The sequence below is a fragment of the Urocitellus parryii genome, chromosome 6 (genome assembly GCF_045843805.1).
Source record: "Urocitellus parryii isolate mUroPar1 chromosome 6, mUroPar1.hap1, whole genome shotgun sequence".
Lineage (NCBI taxonomy): Eukaryota > Metazoa > Chordata > Mammalia > Rodentia > Sciuridae > Urocitellus > Urocitellus parryii.
The window spans coordinates 170,985,322-171,002,132 of NC_135536.1; the positions used below are offsets into that span (position 1 = coordinate 170,985,322).

The 16,811-nt window shown below is 40.5% G+C and overlaps 1 protein-coding gene across 1 annotated transcript in view; it reads left to right on the forward strand.

Annotated features, from left to right (window-relative positions):
* The window catches only part of Dnaaf9 (dynein axonemal assembly factor 9), a 145,549-nt gene that overhangs the window by 122,263 nt on the left and 6,475 nt on the right, over positions 1 to 16,811 (forward strand). The window contains exons 30-34 of the mRNA XM_026409747.2: positions 3,163 to 3,200; positions 9,170 to 9,305; positions 12,984 to 13,070; positions 15,932 to 16,038; positions 16,412 to 16,486. Of these exons, the coding sequence (XP_026265532.1) occupies positions 3,163 to 3,200; positions 9,170 to 9,305; positions 12,984 to 13,070; positions 15,932 to 16,038; positions 16,412 to 16,486 (443 nt within the window). The remainder of the gene's footprint in view (positions 1 to 3,162; positions 3,201 to 9,169; positions 9,306 to 12,983; positions 13,071 to 15,931; positions 16,039 to 16,411; positions 16,487 to 16,811) is intronic.

The window sequence follows — 16,811 nt, forward strand, 5'->3', positions numbered from 1 at the left end:
TTTATATTCTTGATAACTACCAGAGAATCAAGTTTTTTTAAACTCTTAATTCAATATCATTTGGTTGATGTTTGTTTTTTAGTGACCACCTTAGGAAAATAAAATTTACATCATTGCTTCTAGATAATGTTTTGTAAGTAAACAAGTAGAGATAGAACATAATAGCACGTCTATTTCCTTTCTAGGAGGTGAGAATTAGTGTGGCTTCTTTAATCTAGGAGGTGGGCTTAGCTTGGATTCAGGATGGGTCCATGTGATACTTGCCTGCTATCTTTATTTCAATGTATTTTGTTCAGTGAATATTCTTAGAATGTCTACTCTGTGCCGGGACTGTTCTACTCATTGAGAGTATAGCAAGAAATAAGTCAGCCCAGGTGTCTACTCTTGGGTTTTTTTTTATATTTATGAATAAATGTAAATGGATTGTTCCATGTTTTGAGTATCATCATTTTTTAATTGACAAGAATTTTGTATAAATAAGGTTCTTTGTTGGTACACTACTAAATGTATGATACTACAGAATAGTGATGGAAGGTTTAGGAATATATTTATAATCACAGCTACTTTTACCAGGAACTATGGAGTGTGCCTATAGTCCCGGTTACTGAGGAGGTTGAGGCAGAAAGATCACATGAACCCAGGAGTTCAAGATAACTGGGCTTAGGCAACAGAGTGGGGCCACATTAAAAAAAAATTATAGCTGCTTTTATTTTCGCAGATGGAGAGCTGGTCATTAAACAGTATATACATTATTTCTGTGTTTGTTGGTTTAGAACTTGCCTGATATGTTTTCCTGTACCAGATACTCTTCAAAAGTATTACAGTTTAGTAGAGAGGATAATATGTAGAGAAGGAAAGAAATGAACCAGCATTTATTTTGTACTATTTGTCAGAAATTACATTGATGCTTTACCCCTACTAATCCTCAAAATCCCCTTTTAAGGAAGGTATCATTACTATGGATTTTTCATGAGGGAGCTATGCTCTGAAAAGTTAATTAATTTTCTAAATGTCACACTAGTGGTGTATACATAATTAATTAATATAGGATAGCTGCCATATTAATGTGATTTTATAAGAATTTTAAAGAAGCAACAATATTTTCTAGTTGTATTAGGAGGAAAGCCAGCATATGAATTGAAAGGACATGGATGCCAAGGATGTCAGGGTATGAGAAGTTACATTCCAGTTGTAGGAAATTGTATATACATGCAAGCCCATGTGTTCTAAATATTTTTATTTCCAGTTGCTTAAAGTCAGCAGTTTAATGGCCTCTTTCTCACCAGAAATTGAAGTGTGAGTGTCTAACCTGTGATTGGGTACAATGCCTTGAAGAGGAGTTTGGCTCAAGTTTATTTAAGATGCCTCTGGTGTGTGAATTGTTGTGGGCTGCTGTGCAAAGGCAGTAGGACCCTGAGAAGGTCCTTAAGTGAGTGTACTCAGAAGTCACAGGCTCCTGAGGGCACAGGCTCTCTAAGAATGTTTCCACTGTGCACTCAGTGGACAATGAGTACAGTGAGTTCTCTTCTTGGGAGCCTCTGGTGTGGATGTCTTTTCCCTTATTGCAGGCTTCCTGATCTTTCTTATAGCACATGGAGGTTTCCCTTGGAATTATTCAGAAACTATGAGAGAGTTTAGGTAAGAGAAATGGGTCCACAACCCAAAGTAGTATTCATATAGCTCACTCCTCCACCATATTTGGTTCCAGCTGAAATCAAATAAAAGGATTAGGACTTGCTAACAGCAAGGAAAGAAAATCCCTGCCCTACCCCAACCCACTGATTTTTGAACAGCATTAGTACCCTCTAACTACTCCAACAACAGTTCAGAATAGTGCCTCCCAAGATTCCTACTTTATTGGGAAGAAAACATAAGAGCTCTGTGGAGCCAGAGGACCAGGCTGTCTGCCTGAGCCCCACCACTTCCCACCTGCATATGAGCCCTTAGGCAAGGTACTTCGCTAGCCTAAACTCACTCTTCTCATCTGTTAAATAACCTAAAACACAGGATGTACAGGAAGTCGGACCATAGTTGGGACTCCATCGAAGTTAGCTACTCTCATGAGTATTATCTTTCTACCCTAAGAGCTTTGTAATGTTTTGGGAATTTTAAAGCACCATGATAACATGAGTTTTTTTCTGGAGCAACTTGTAGCACTAGAGTTATTAAGCTCACTCACACTTGGGATCCATCACCCCCAACTCCTACTTCACTTGTGACCCACTCAGTCCATTTCCTGCTTTCATTCACCTTTGAATTTTTTTTTATATTTATTTTTTAGTTGGTGGATAAATATCTTTTTTTATTTTTATGTGGTGCTGAGGATCGAACCCAGTGCCTTACACATGGTAGGTGAGTGCTTTATCTCTGAGCCACAACCCCAGACCTTTGGATTTATGAATAAGATTGGACTGGGAATGTAAATCAGTACTATAGCACTTAGTATCTTCTAACTACTCCAACAACAGTCTGAGGCCTTGAGTTGCATCCCTAGTGCCTCATGAAAAAAATAAAACCAGCTCTCATTCTCCATCTCCCATAGACTAAAGAGCTGGTAAGCCTCTCAATATCCCCTCTGCCTCATTCTATCACTAGTTAGCCACAGAGATTTCTATGAGGTGGGAAGTTTAGTGCAGAATTTTAAGTTTTGAATAACCATATCTTCTTAATATTCAATACTACCTGTTGCTTGCCTCATCAGGTAGGTTAATTTGCATATCACTGGGCTGGTGGTGCACACCTACCATCCCAGCTGCTGGGAAAGCTGAGACAGGAGGATCTTAAATTCAAGGTCAAGTCTGAGTAATTTAGTGACATTCTGGGCTTGGTGGCACATGCTTATAATCCCAGGCTCAGGAGGCTGAGGCAGGAGGCCAGCCTGAGCAATTTAGAGAGGACCTAAGCAACATAGCAAGACCCTGTCTCAAAATAAAATATAAAAAAGGTTGGGGAGGTAGCTCAGTGGTTAAGCACCCTGCCCCACCCCCACCCCCCAAAAAAAGGTTTGTGGTTGTAGCTCAGTAGTAGAATACCCCTGAGATCAGTTCCTAATATAGTGCTGTGGAGACTTATATGTCAGTGATATTCACATTTTAATGAGAAATAATCAAAGACATCCTTGAGATGTATGGTTTTAAAATCTCCCATCTTTTTTCTCCTTAGGTTTCTCTTCCCTAAGTGTCTTGACCAGTGTTCACAAGGTGAGCAATATGCTTTACTTCCTGCTTGCATGCCTTTTACATTCTATTCATCGAAACGGACTATTCTACTGCTACCATTCTGAAATCTAAAACAAACCAACTCGGCCCAGAGAAAACTTTGACATCTTTCTTTTATCATATTTGGTAGACAGATTTCTTGTCTTAATGGCAATGAACTGCCATAGCAGCACCACTCCTGAACTCAGGTCTGCCCTGGCCTTTCAGCTAATATCAGTCAACTGAGGAGGTATTCCTAGCCTCTGGATGAATAAGATCTTGACACACTGCTTCTTTTCCAAGAGTGCAGAGTTTGACCCAGCAGAAACTGTCTTCCTTAATGTCCTCCTACACACATTGGAATTTTCCACACCTCCTTGAAAACATTTAGAAAAATCCACCCATCCTGCAGGTTTCATTCCATGTGTCATTGTCCTACTACCTAGCAACCCTGGAAGCTACACTTTTAGTCATATTATCTGTGATTGCCTGGAGATGCAGAATAAATTGTAAATTCCCTGCAGTGGTATTGAAATGCTCTTTGTTGTTAGGAGATATGCCTGGGGGCTAGTCTCCCTGAGCCAGCCCAGCAAGCAGAAATCTGATGGAAGAAAACAACTCAGAGTCCCCAGCATGGTTGTGCCCTGCTGTTCCCATTGCCAGTACACAGGAAGCAGAGACAACAGCATACCAGAGCTGTTGTCTTGGGAAACAGCTAAATTAGGTGCTGCCCAGGGCAGGAGACTAGTCCCTGTGGGGGGAGGGATATGCATGTTAGACTGCTAAACCAGGTAGTAGCTTTTAGAGACCCCTTTTACTTTCCAGGCACTATGCCCCAGAGGCAGGCTAGGAATAGAGGTTAACTGGATCCATCTATAGTGTCTACCTCAGGCAGATTAAGGAGACTATATGGAGTTCAGGTCCTTAGGATCTGGTGACAGACTAGATATGGAGTATGAGTTGGAAAAAGAGGTGTCTAGGGTAACTCCTGGGTTTCCAGCTTAGGAGACTGGGGAGGTTGGTTGTACCTGTTCTTTAAATAGAAAACACAAGAGAGGAGACAGCCTAGGAAGGCTGTGAAAAGAAGGGGATGGTAGCTAGAGGGCAATGTTCTCAGAATTGTTATTTCTTGGGGTGGGGGTTGTAGCTCAGTGGTAGAATGCTCTCCTGAGATGTGTGAGGCAAGTGTTTGCCTGATCAATGGTACTGCCAAGACACTGGATTAGATCCTCAGCATCACATTTAAAAAAAAAAAGTACTGTGTCGATATACAACTAAAAAATAATATTAAAAAAAGAATTGTTATTTCTGGTTGAGCATAGTGATATGATAGCCTGTAATCCCAGCTACTCAGGAGGCTAAGGCAGGAGGAGGATGGTAAATTTGAGGCTAGCCTGGTCAATTTAGTGAGACTCCATCTTGAAATAAAATATTTTAAAAGGGCTGGGGATGCAGCTCAGTGATCCAGCACTTTCCTACTTTGCATGAACCCCTGTGTTCAATCCCCAGTACCACACACAAAAAAGAAAAATTGTTATTTCTGAATAATTTGCTCCTTCCTGTTTGCTGAAGAGAAGGGCCAAGGCCATGGGAAGATAACTGAACTTGATAGAAGTAGTCTCTAGGGGTCCAAAGCTCAGATTGGAAGTAAAGGTTGACTTAGAAAACTAGTGTCTTCCAGGGAAGTTGAGGAAGTGTTTGCCTGATTAATGGTACTAGCCAATAGTTGTGCCAAGACTTCCAAGGCCCTGTCTTATTCTTTTTAGTGTTGGTGCCATCTTCTCCTTGGCACTTTCTCCTGCACGCCCTCTCTACTTCTTTACATGAAGGACAACACAGATGGTTAAGCTTCCTTGGCAGACAGCCTTAAAGAAATATTCTGTCTTCATTGTCCATGATACTTGGGCAACCCTGGGCCTGTATCCAAAAAGGAAAGACCCTTTAGTTCGAATCCTTCTAGGCTGAATGAGGCTGAGTTCTCTCTGGCACTTGTAGGTATATTTCCTTAATGCTGCCTTCCAACACATTGTTCAAAGATGATATGTGAGCCAGACGTGGTGGTGCATGCCTGGAATCCCAGTGATTCAGGAGGCTGAGGCAGGAGGATCACAAGTTCAAGGACAGTGTCAGCAATTTAGTGAAACTCTAAGCAGCTTAGTCTCAAAAAAAAAAAAAAAAAAAAAAAAAAAAGAAAAGAAAGGAAGGAAGGAAGGGAGGGAGGGAGGGAGGACCGGCCAGGGATGTAGTTCAGTAGTAGAACCTCCTGGGTTCAATTTCTAGTACCAAAAAAACTCCCAGCAATATATGTCAAATGCTGTGCTTACATAAAGCTAGAGATGTGGACGGATGACCTTGAGACACCATATATACTGTTTTTTGAACAAGGGTCTCATCGAGTGGCAGTGCCTTGGTGAATACTTTCCCTTAGCATCTAGGTCCACAGGACCCTATGGTGTGTCCTGACTTGTCTTGCCATGGGCAGGGGGCAGTCTGGGGAGGGTGGAGATAAAAGGCAAATATTTCTTTTCTCCTTGGCCATTTGATGGCTTGCTTGGAGAGGAAATCTACCATCAGTGGGCAACTGCTTCATGTCCCAAGGGAGCATATTGCCTCCTTTTGCTTCTGTTCATGAGTCAGGCTTGCTGATTCATTGCTTTTTAACAACAAAGGATTATTTTATGATGAGAAAAAAGGCTATGTTGTAGCCCCAGGATGACTTATTTTACACAAATCCAAGGACTAGGAAATAATCTCGATGCTTAAAACAGCAAACAAAGTTCATTATAATGCTGGCTTACAAGCAAAGTGGAGATATTTTACTGCTGTGGCCTGCTTTTAGAGGCATATGTAGACAAAAGCGAATTTCATTTTCTCCTGGACTGCTAGAGGTCTTTAGCCCAGTCTAGATGGTCAAGAAGGCTTCAAGGCTGTGTTTTTCTACTCTTGGGAACAGACCAACCCAGGCTCCCTGGTCACTCACAGCACAGATTGGTGAGACCTTGGCATAATCTGAATGTCCACTCCTTGATTCAGAACAGAAGGAAGCTCCTGGCCCAGCCAAGGTGAAAACTCACTATGGCCTGTTTATGCTCCAGATAACTGCTGTACCTGCCTTGCAGATGGCATTTCCTCTTGGCAGGTGGCAGTTTACATAGCTGGCCTAAGGAATGCTGAGGATAATCCTCTAGCTTGTTTCCCTATAAAGCAAAGTCTTTTTTACGTGCCCAGTTCCTGACCTAGAATCCCAACCCCACAAGATTTGTCCATATGGTACATGTGCACAGATAGGACTTTGGACAGTATATTCCTGTCAGAGACCCAGATCCCAGTCTTTTCTTGGGCTGGCCAGAGTGGGCTTGTGCTCCTCATGTATATTGTTCAGGTGGAAAATTTGCACTAGAGTTTTACTCTCCTATTTATTTTGCACAAGGTGATACCAGAATCCCCAGGCCTTCATAGATCTTTGCCAATCTTTTCCGAATCCTCACTCTAAGACCCACGACAGTCTTCTTGTCCTTGACCCTTGCGAATTTTGCAGGCCACTTGTAGGTTCCAGCTCCCATGGTTGCCATCCCCAGAAAATACTGAACCTTCCAGACTCCTGCCCATGTGCCATATTTTGGGCATGGCCTCCTGACCTTTGCTTTACTCAGTTTCCAGAGGCTCCAGTGACTTTCTGTGGCTACAGCAAGGCGTGGGGTTATGGCACCAGGCTGGCCTTGCTGTTCCTCTGCAGTCTCCAGAGTGACCTTCCTAAATGGAAATGGAAGCACAGGCACCACCAGTGTCCCGATACGGAGGCTTCCTTGGCACTGGCCAAGGAAGGTCCAACTTTTTCTTTTTCTTTTCCTTCATTTTTTCTTTTTGGTACCAGGGACTAAACCCAGGGGTACTTAGCCACTGAGCCACATCCCCCGCCCGTTTTTAAACATTTTTTTTTAATTTTGAGACAGGGTCTCACTAAGTTGCTCAGGGCCTCATTAGGTTGCTGAGGCTGTCTTTGAACCTGCAGTCCTCCTGCCTCAACTTCCTGAGCCACTGGTATTACAGACATGCACTACTGTGCCCAGCAGGAAGGTCCATCTTTTTTTTTTTCTCTCAGTTGTCAATGGATCTTTATTTTATTTATTTATATGTGGTGCTGAGAATCAAACCCAGTGCCTCACACATGCTAGGCAAGCACTCTACCACTGAGCCATAGCCCCAGCCCGGGAAGGTCTATCTTATGTGAAAATTTCTGAACAGAAAGGACACATGAGGAACCTTTATAAAATAAAAAATAAAAAAAAAAAGAAATGAGGTGCTGAGGTATTCTCCATTTGAATTACCTTAGTCATGTACCGCTAACACAACTAGGTTATATACAAAGCACTGAAGGATAGAGTTTTAGTGTTGGAGAAGCTCTTAAGAAAACAGTGATCCTGAACTGGACATAGTTGTGCACACCTATAATCCCAATCACCAAGGGGGGCTGAGGCAGGGGGATCATAAGTTTGAGACCAGCTTGGCCCACTTAAGCCATACTCTGTCTCAAAATGAAATATAAAAAGAGCTGGGAATGTGGCTCAGTGGTTAAGCGCCCCTGGCTTCAATCTCCAGTGCACACACAAAATAAATAGATAAAATAAAATAAAAAGACTGGGAATGTGGCTCAGTAGTAGAGCACCCCTGGGTTCAATTTCTGTACTACAAAAAAAAAAAAGAAAGAAAATATTCATGAGACATAAATTTGAACATGGATTGGATGTTTTTATATTAAGGAATTTATTGTTAATCATTAATTTTTTTAAAGAGTCCTAAATTGGGTATGGTTTGGAATATAGCTTAGCAGTAGAACACTTGTCTACTTGTCTAGTGTGTATGAGGCCCTGGGTTCAACTCCTAACACACACACACACACAAACACAAACACACACACACACACACACACACACACACACACACATCTTTTTATTATGGAGATATATACTGAAATATTTGGGGATGAAATATTTGGATATTTGCAGTTGGCTTCAAAATCATCCAGTGAGGGAGGTGGGAGAAAAATTGGGATATTGAATAGATGAAATGTGATTAGCCAAGTCTTGCTAATTATTATTTATTTATTTATTTTATGTGGTGCTGAGGATCAAACCCAGTGCTTGACATGTGCTAGGCAAGCACTCTACCACTGAGCAACAACCCCAACCCCAGTCTTGCTAATTCTCTTTTTTTTTTTTTTTAAACTGGGGCCTTGTGCTCGTGAGGCAAGCACTCTACCAACTGAGCTATATCCCCAGCCCCAGTCTTGCTAATTCTTGAAGCCAGACAATGCTTGTTGATTTTACTATTTTTCTATATGTTTGAAATTTTTATCGTAAGAAATAAATAAAATTACTGAATAACAAAAATTCAAATGATCTTACTGCAGAAATGCTGTATATTCTATGATTGTAACTATAAAAATAGGATTATATTTGGAAGAAGTATTATAATTATTTTGGGTTGGTGGGTTATGGTACCTTTCTGACTTAGAAATTCTCCATAGTCTTGGGAATTTTATGTCTGTATTTGTACAAAAAGTTTGTGAGGGATCTGATTGGGCCTACTTCACAACTTTTTCTTACCATATCACTATGAACATCTATCTTGGAATTATGTGGCTCCTTGGCTGTGCAATTTTTGATAATATATTGGTTAGTACATCTATATGGTTAGTGGTTGGTAAGTAAATGTATGAATGATCAGATTAACTACAGGGAATATGGAAAGGCTCCTTAATCAAAAACTCTAGGTAACAACCAGAAAGCTGAATTAAGATTGGAAAGGTTAGGAAATGAAGTAGCTACAGACTTGGAGTCGGGGGAAGAAATGATGGCTAGGTATGTCAGTATGTGTTTATACCAGGAAGCTACTGAAAGGGATGATCAGGGGAAGGAACCTACATTTGTGTGAGCTCTGAAAGCTGAACTCCTCTTGGTTTTGTTTCACAGGCCTGGTGAATAATGTGGTGTTCACCAGTCACACCACGGAACAGAGGCACCCCCTCCTTGTTCAGTTACAGAGTCTCATCAGGGCTGCCAATCCTACCACAGCCTTCATTCTTGCAGAAAATGGCATTGTCACCAGGTAAACTTTCACAGACTCCACTCTGCAGGACCAGCCCCAGCCCCTTTCTCAGATTTCTGCTTTATTGGAGTTCTGATCCCACAAGGCCTTTCCATTGTATCTAAGACCTGAGCATTTATAGAAGCCAGTTTTTGAAGTGTTTTTGACATTCTGTAAAAGTCACCAAAAAGACCTCATGTCAGTTTCCTACACTATTTTGAGGCATTTTGTTTGGTTTTGGTACCAGGGATCAAACACAGGGACACTTAACCACTGAGCCACTTCCCCAGTCCTTTTTTATATTTTATTTTGAGACAGGGTCTTGCCAAATTACTTAGGGCCTTGCTAAATTGTGGCATTTTGTTTTAAGGCATTCGTATTCCATACATTAAAGAATGGAAGTCAAGACTGTCTCAGTGTTACTTGTGTTAAGATGTGAGTGAAACTGGAAATATAACTTAAGAGCACTTGCCTAGCATGCACAATGTGGGTTCAGTCCCACATACTAGGGGGAAAAATATATGAGAGAAATGGCATAGAAAACATAGAGAAATTATCTCTTTATGTTAATTTTGGGTCCAAATAATAAACTTAAAGAATTAGTGAATTTGTATGTATACATATGTAAAGAGAAAATACCAGTGATGTAGCAATTCAGTTTGCTCAATTAAGATACTAAAAGGTGTATGGCAGTTTATATAGTTTTGACTTTCAAACCATGTAAGTATTTCATATATTCAAAAATTAAATCAAGCCTAAATCAGTCACCAAGGCATACACCTGTAATCCTAGAGACTGGAGGCTGAGGCTGGAAGATCACAAGTTCGAGATCAGCCTTGGCAACTTAGCAAGATCTGTCTCAAAATAAAATAAAAAGGGCCAGGGATGTAGCACAACATGAGGTTCTGGGGTTTGGTTCATTACCTCCCCCCAAAAAAATAATTAAATGGCTGGAAGTATAGTTTAGTATTAGAGTACTTGCCTTGTGTGTGTGCATGTGTGTGAGAGACAGACAGACACTGAGTTCAATCCCTAGCACCACCAAAAAAACACATTTTTTTAGATGGAGGGGCTGGGGATATAGCTCATTTGGTAGAGTGCTTGCCTTGCATGCACAAAGCCCGGGTTCAATCCCCAGCACCCCCCCCACACAAAAAAATCAAGTGGAGGGCTGGAGATGTGGCTCAGCGGTAGCGCGCTCGCCTGGCATGCGTGCGACCCGGGTTCGATCCTCAGCACCACATACCAACAAAGATGTTGTGTCCGCCGAGAACTAAAAAATAAATGTTAAAAATTCTCTCTCTCTCTCTCTCTCTCTCCTCTCTCACTCTCTCTTTAAAAAAAAAATCAAGTGGAGAGGGGGGAAAAATTAAATATGAACCAAAAATATGAATCTGTGAGTACATCAAAATAACAACAAATATGAGCAAAGGAATAACTAAGGTAGTTTTTTAATATCATCCTCTGTTGAAACCCTGATTGCAGATAGCATCACTGATCCAAGAAGAGAGATTATAAATATGAAATGGGGAAGGTGAGGAAAACCCTTCAAGTGTTGGATTTGAGTTGGGTACTCAATATAAGTTCATTATTTTTAAAAAATGTGTATTTCCTAGCTCTTTTCATTGAACGAGACCAAAATAGTAATACCATAGTAGCAATAAACGCCCCTACCTTCAGATCTTGGTTTGTAAGTATCATTGCCCATCATAGTTACCAGACAAAACTCCTTGGAGAATTGACTGATTGGAGGGAAAGTACAAGGCAAGCCTGGTCCATTTTATGCAAGTAAAGCTTGGAAGTACTCAAAGATCAGTGAAGATGTGTCAAAACAATATGGGAACTAGGTTAAAAAGCTTCTACAAGTCAAATTTGGGACAACTTGAGGATAATAAATAACAATAATAATATACTAAATGGAGAGAAGTAGAGACAACAAAATCTTTATAGAAGAGCCAAATAAATAAGAATTGACTGAAAATTAGCATTTGGGGTTGGAGATGAAGCTGAGTAATAAGAGTAATTGCCGAGCATGTGCAAGGCCCTGAATTCAATCCCCAGCCCACAAAATAAATAAATAGAAGAAAAATTTAAAATCTCCAGTTTAATACTTGACTTAGGGAAGATCATCAATGGGTGCTAACAGCAGTGGGTAAAAGATCATGGAGGAAAACAATATTCACTAGTCCTCACTGTCTAAAGTGTTACTCCATAGACTACTTAGAAAAATAGGAAAGTACCTTTATATTGGCAAGGTCTGGTAGACACTATGTTAACCAAATGATTGAACCTAATAAAACCTATAGTAGGACAAATTGATAGTGCCTCCTTGATATGAGTTAGTAGGAACATAACCTAGGAATTAATCTTCACCAAAAGCATTTAACCTGAAGCTAATTATGAGAAAACAATCAGATAAATCTAAATTGTGGGTATTGGCAAAATTATATTGTTAAATTGTGTGCATGTATGAAAATATAACAACAACTTTAATCATTATGTAACAATTATAATGAACCAATTAAAAAATGTGTGTGTGGGGGGGACACATTGTGGGCACAAGATAACTGGTCAGCAAGGCACAGTGGTGCAGGCCTGTATGTAATTCCAGTGGCTCAGGAGGTGGAAGCAGGAGGATTGCAAGTTTGAGGCCAGCCTCAGCAATTTAGGCCCTAAGCAATTTAGTGAGACCCACCCTGTCTCAAAATGAACAAACAAAAAGGGCTGAAGATATGACTCAGTGGTAAAGCACCTGTGGGTTCGATTCCCAGTACCAAAAGAAAAAAAAATTGTCAACACTATGAAAAATAAAGGGAAAAAGTAAGGAAATATCCCATATTGAAGGAGAGTAAAGATTTTAAATTATTTTAGTGGGGTGGGGGTACCAGAAATTGAACTCAGGGGCACTCAACCATTGAGCCACATTCCCAGCTCTATTTTGTATTTGATTTAGAGGCAAGGTCTCACTGAGTTGCTTATTAGCACCTCGCTTTTGCTGAGGCTGGCTTTGAACTAGAAATCCTCTTGCCTCAGGCTCCCAAGCCATTGGGATTACAGATGTGCACCACTGTGCCTGGCAAGATTATAAATTTAATGAGTGATCCTTGATTGAATCTTGGCCCCTCTTTCTCACACACACACACACAAAATTGGAAACAGATGAATATTGAGTCAGCACCTCTCTAATTTTTAAAAAATATTTTTAGTTGTAGATATTCACAATATCGTTATTTTGTTTATTTAGTTTTTTTATGTGGTGCCAGAGATTGAACCCAGTGCCTCACATGTGCTAGGCAAGCACTCTATTACTGAGCCACAACCCCAGGCCATCCTATTTTATCATATAAATGAATCTCTTGGGAATCTTTAAAAAATTAATTTCTAATTCAGTGAATCTGGAGTAGGACCTGAGATTTCACATTTCTAATAAGCTCCCATGTGATACCACTGATGATCATATATAATATTACATTCCTTGGGTGTGATAAAAGCATGGTGGTCCTGTAAGATAATACCCTTGTTCTTAGGAAATGCACACTGAATGTCATGATGCTTACAAGTGATTTTCACATGGTTTGACAGAAAAAAATTACATGCATGTGTGCTTATGTATATGTGGGGGTGTAGGGAAGAAGAAAATTATGCAGGTTAAGTTTGACAATTCTAATTGACTTGGGTCTTTTCTAAATGTTTTCAAAGGAATGAAGACATTGAACTGATTCTCTCAGAAAATAGTTTTTCAAGTCCTCAGATGCTGCGATCCCGATATTTAATGTACCCTGGCTGGCAAGTATCATTACGAAGTAGCTAAAATTTCTTTGGAAGCCTAACAATCTGTTTATTTACAGAAAAAAAAAGAGAGAAAAAAATGAATATATCAGATATGCTGTACACAAGTGATACATATTTATTGGAATGGTCTGCCATGTCCCAGATAGTGTTCTTGCTGAGAGCCCAATATTTCATGTCTTGAGATCTAAACTGGAAGCCTTCCTAGATATTGAGATTTAAGGCACCTATCTTGCAGGCACCAAGCACAACAGGATTCTGTATTTCCTCTGGCCACTAGTAAGGGTGAGGTGACTGGCATGGAACATTACAACTTCCCAGGTGAGAGAATCTCTCCTGAGAATAAGTCAGTCAGTCCTCTACTTCCCAGCTGACAGGTAGGTTCCCTACTGATGAGGCCAGGGCTTGTTTTCTACAAACTACATGTCAGCCTGAGAACCTCTGCAGAGGGGAAAGGAGGGAAGAGAGTGTACAAAGTCCACCATAATCATAGTAATACCAACATAACGTGAGAACTCACTGTGAGTGCTAGGCCTTGTTCTAAGACTGCACTTTCCAATGTGGCCACCACTAGCTATGTGACTATTTAATATAATACAAATATAAATGAATAAAAATCGAAATTTATAATTCAGTCTTTTAGTCACACAATCACATTTCAAGTGTGCCAAAGCTGCCTGTGGTTAGAAGCTACCATATGGGACATTGTGGATCCAGAACACTTCCATTATTCCAGAAAGCTCTGTTGGGCAGTGCTGCTCTGAAAATTTTGCCTGTGTTGTGTCATTTAACCTTTACACCAAACCCACAAAATGGATTCCATTATTTTCCACATTTTATAGGTATAGACAACAAGGAACAAAATGACTTATTTAAAAGTTATAGTTAGTAAATAACAGAGTTGGATTGCAAACCCAGGTTGTCTGGCTTCCAAGCCTTGTGCTATACCTGTTCCTATACAGAATGGGCAGTTCATTTATGCTCTATTGAAAGTTTGGGGAAGACAATGTTAGAGCTTTGTCTGGTTTATCTTTGTTATCTTTACTCACTTTTCCCAGGCCCTCAATTGTTTGTACTAAAACTGATTGTACTGTGCTATAAAGAAAAAACAGTGTGTGTGGGGGGGTGCAGCTCGGCCTGGTGGCACATACCAGTGATCCCAGTGATTCAGGAGGCTAGAGTAAGAGGATTGTAAGTTTGAGGCCAGCCTCAGCAATTTAGCAAAATGCTGAACAGCTTAGTGAGATTGTCATAAAATAAAAAGGGCTAATAGTAGAGAATCCCTGGGTTCAATCCCCAGTACTACAAAATAATAATAATAATAATAATAATAATAATAATAATAATAGGCCAGGCATGGTGGTGCACAGGAGGATCACAAGTTCAAAGCCAGCCTTATCAACTTAGCGAGGCCCTGAACAACTCAGCAAGATCCTTTCTGTAAATATAATATTAAAAAAATGGGCTGGGGATGTGACTCAGTGGCTGAGGGTCCCTGGGTTCAATTCATGATAACAAACAGTAATAATAATTATTATTTTTTTAAATAAGGTAACTTATATGGTAACTATACAAATAAAGGTAATATAGTTATCTAAATATGATACGATACGATAGATGAGGAGAAAGTATTTGCATTACATGTAGCAAAGGTATAATACAATATTTGGGAAACTTGGTTAGATGTTTAGAAAAGGACCAGGAAGGGTAGCACACACCTATAATCCCAGCAACTCCAGAGGCTGGGGCTGGAGAATCACAAGTTCAAGGCCAGCCTTACCAATTTAGCAAGGCTGTAGGGCATTTAATGAGAACCTGTCTTAAAATTAAAAAATAAGAAGGGTTGGGGATGTAGCTCATTGGTAGAGTGCCCCTTGGTTCAATCCAGTCCCAAAAAACAAAACAAAACAAAAAATACCCCAGGTCATATAGATGAGAACAGTTCACTTAAGAGCAAGTGTAAATAATGGAAATCATGGAAACAGAATTCAGTGTCAATAACATTCAGAAATGTTAAATGGTATATAGTATATAACAACACTCAGAGACCCAAGTACTTGTACTGAATTTTGATTGACACTATGTTCAATCAAAAATACTTATAATACTTATTATAATATTCATCTCCTGAGAAATTGTTGTGAAACTAGTATACTTGCCTGCTGCTGGGGGTGGTATAAATTTTTACTCATGCACCCTTTGCTGGAGTGATTCCAGTCATGGGGATTCATTTCAAGGAAATAATTCAAAAGAAGGACTAACAATTCCTCAACTGTGGAAGCAAGTAATGAGTACATAAGGCCTCATTATACTACATTTTCCATATTAGAAAGTTAAGGTTTTTTAATACTGTGGATATGACCACATATTCATAAAAAAAAAAAAGCTACATACCAGCCCTTTTTAATTTTTAGAGTGGATCTCTCTAAATTACCTGGAGTGTCCTCAAATTTTTAATCCTCTGGTCCCAGCCTCCCCAGTAGCTGGGATTATAGGTGTGGGACACCATACCCAGATGACCATGCTCTTAATGAATCTGTGACAGGAACTGTGTCTGCTGAACTGAGAAAATAGAGCAGAGATGCTCCAGCCTGTCATTTCCTTTTAGAGAAAATATTAATCCACATGTACAGTCTGTTAAGCTGCCCGCAAGGAGATGGTAGGGCATGGTTAGAGCCCTGCAGGGGCTGGGGGAGGATTTAAACAATTAAACATTTAAACAATTGTTTTATATGTAGAATGGCATACGAGTAAAGGAGAATTATAGGATAAATGATATACAGTTTATCCCAAAGTAGTATATAACAACACTCAGAGACCCAAGTACTTGTACTTAAATTTTTCTTAAACATTTAAAGGTATGAAGGTAAATTCAATTCTGGATCAGTCTTCCCACTGATGGTTCAGATCTGCGTATGGTTTGGCCGTCCCTTGGAGAAAACTCGCTTTGTGGCCAAGTGTAAAGGTGAGCCTTGGCTGGGACATCTCCCAGACCCTGGTGAAAAGAGTACCCCAGACTGTCCTGCTTCCTCGCACCATTTCAATATCCTATGTGCTGTCTTCTCACATTTGTGACCAAAAGCAGCAGAGGGATTTGAGGACCCAGGAATCCCCTATTTCTGATCTTGTGACGCCATAAAATTTGATCTCCACTCCATTGGAAAAGTTTTCCCATCCTTGGAAATAGTGGCAGAGCCCGAGGAGCAAGAGGGTGGGGATAGGAGCTATGAATCCTAGACCTGGAATAGGGTCCTCCCCAGTTCCTAACCCTCCCAAATGTGCCACCCTGGACTTAGCCTCTGCACCCAGGTGGTGACCCTGTCCTCTTCCTCCACCAGCAATTCAGTCCTCCATCAAGCCAAGTCCCTTCTCTGGAAACATCTACCACATCCTGGGCAAAGTGAAGTTTTCAGGTAACTGGGGGGTTAAATTTGGGAACCCTACATCATGAAGTGCTTACAGCTTGTGACAAGAGTTCATAGCCTCTGCTGGTACCCTGTAGACCACTGATGCCTCTCCAAATCTCTAGCACCCTCTTCTGGGCCTCCTACCATCAGAGTGCTTTTCCCCAAGGACCCACTTTCCTTAGATTCCCTTGCACCACAGTGGAGTTTCACCCTCATCATCTAGGATCACCCCTGGATGACTTGCTCAGTCCTCTCCTCACAGTTCCTTGATTTCCTTGTTGTAAAGACTCATACCCCACCATGGCTTCCTCCTAGACATGTTACCAGGAGC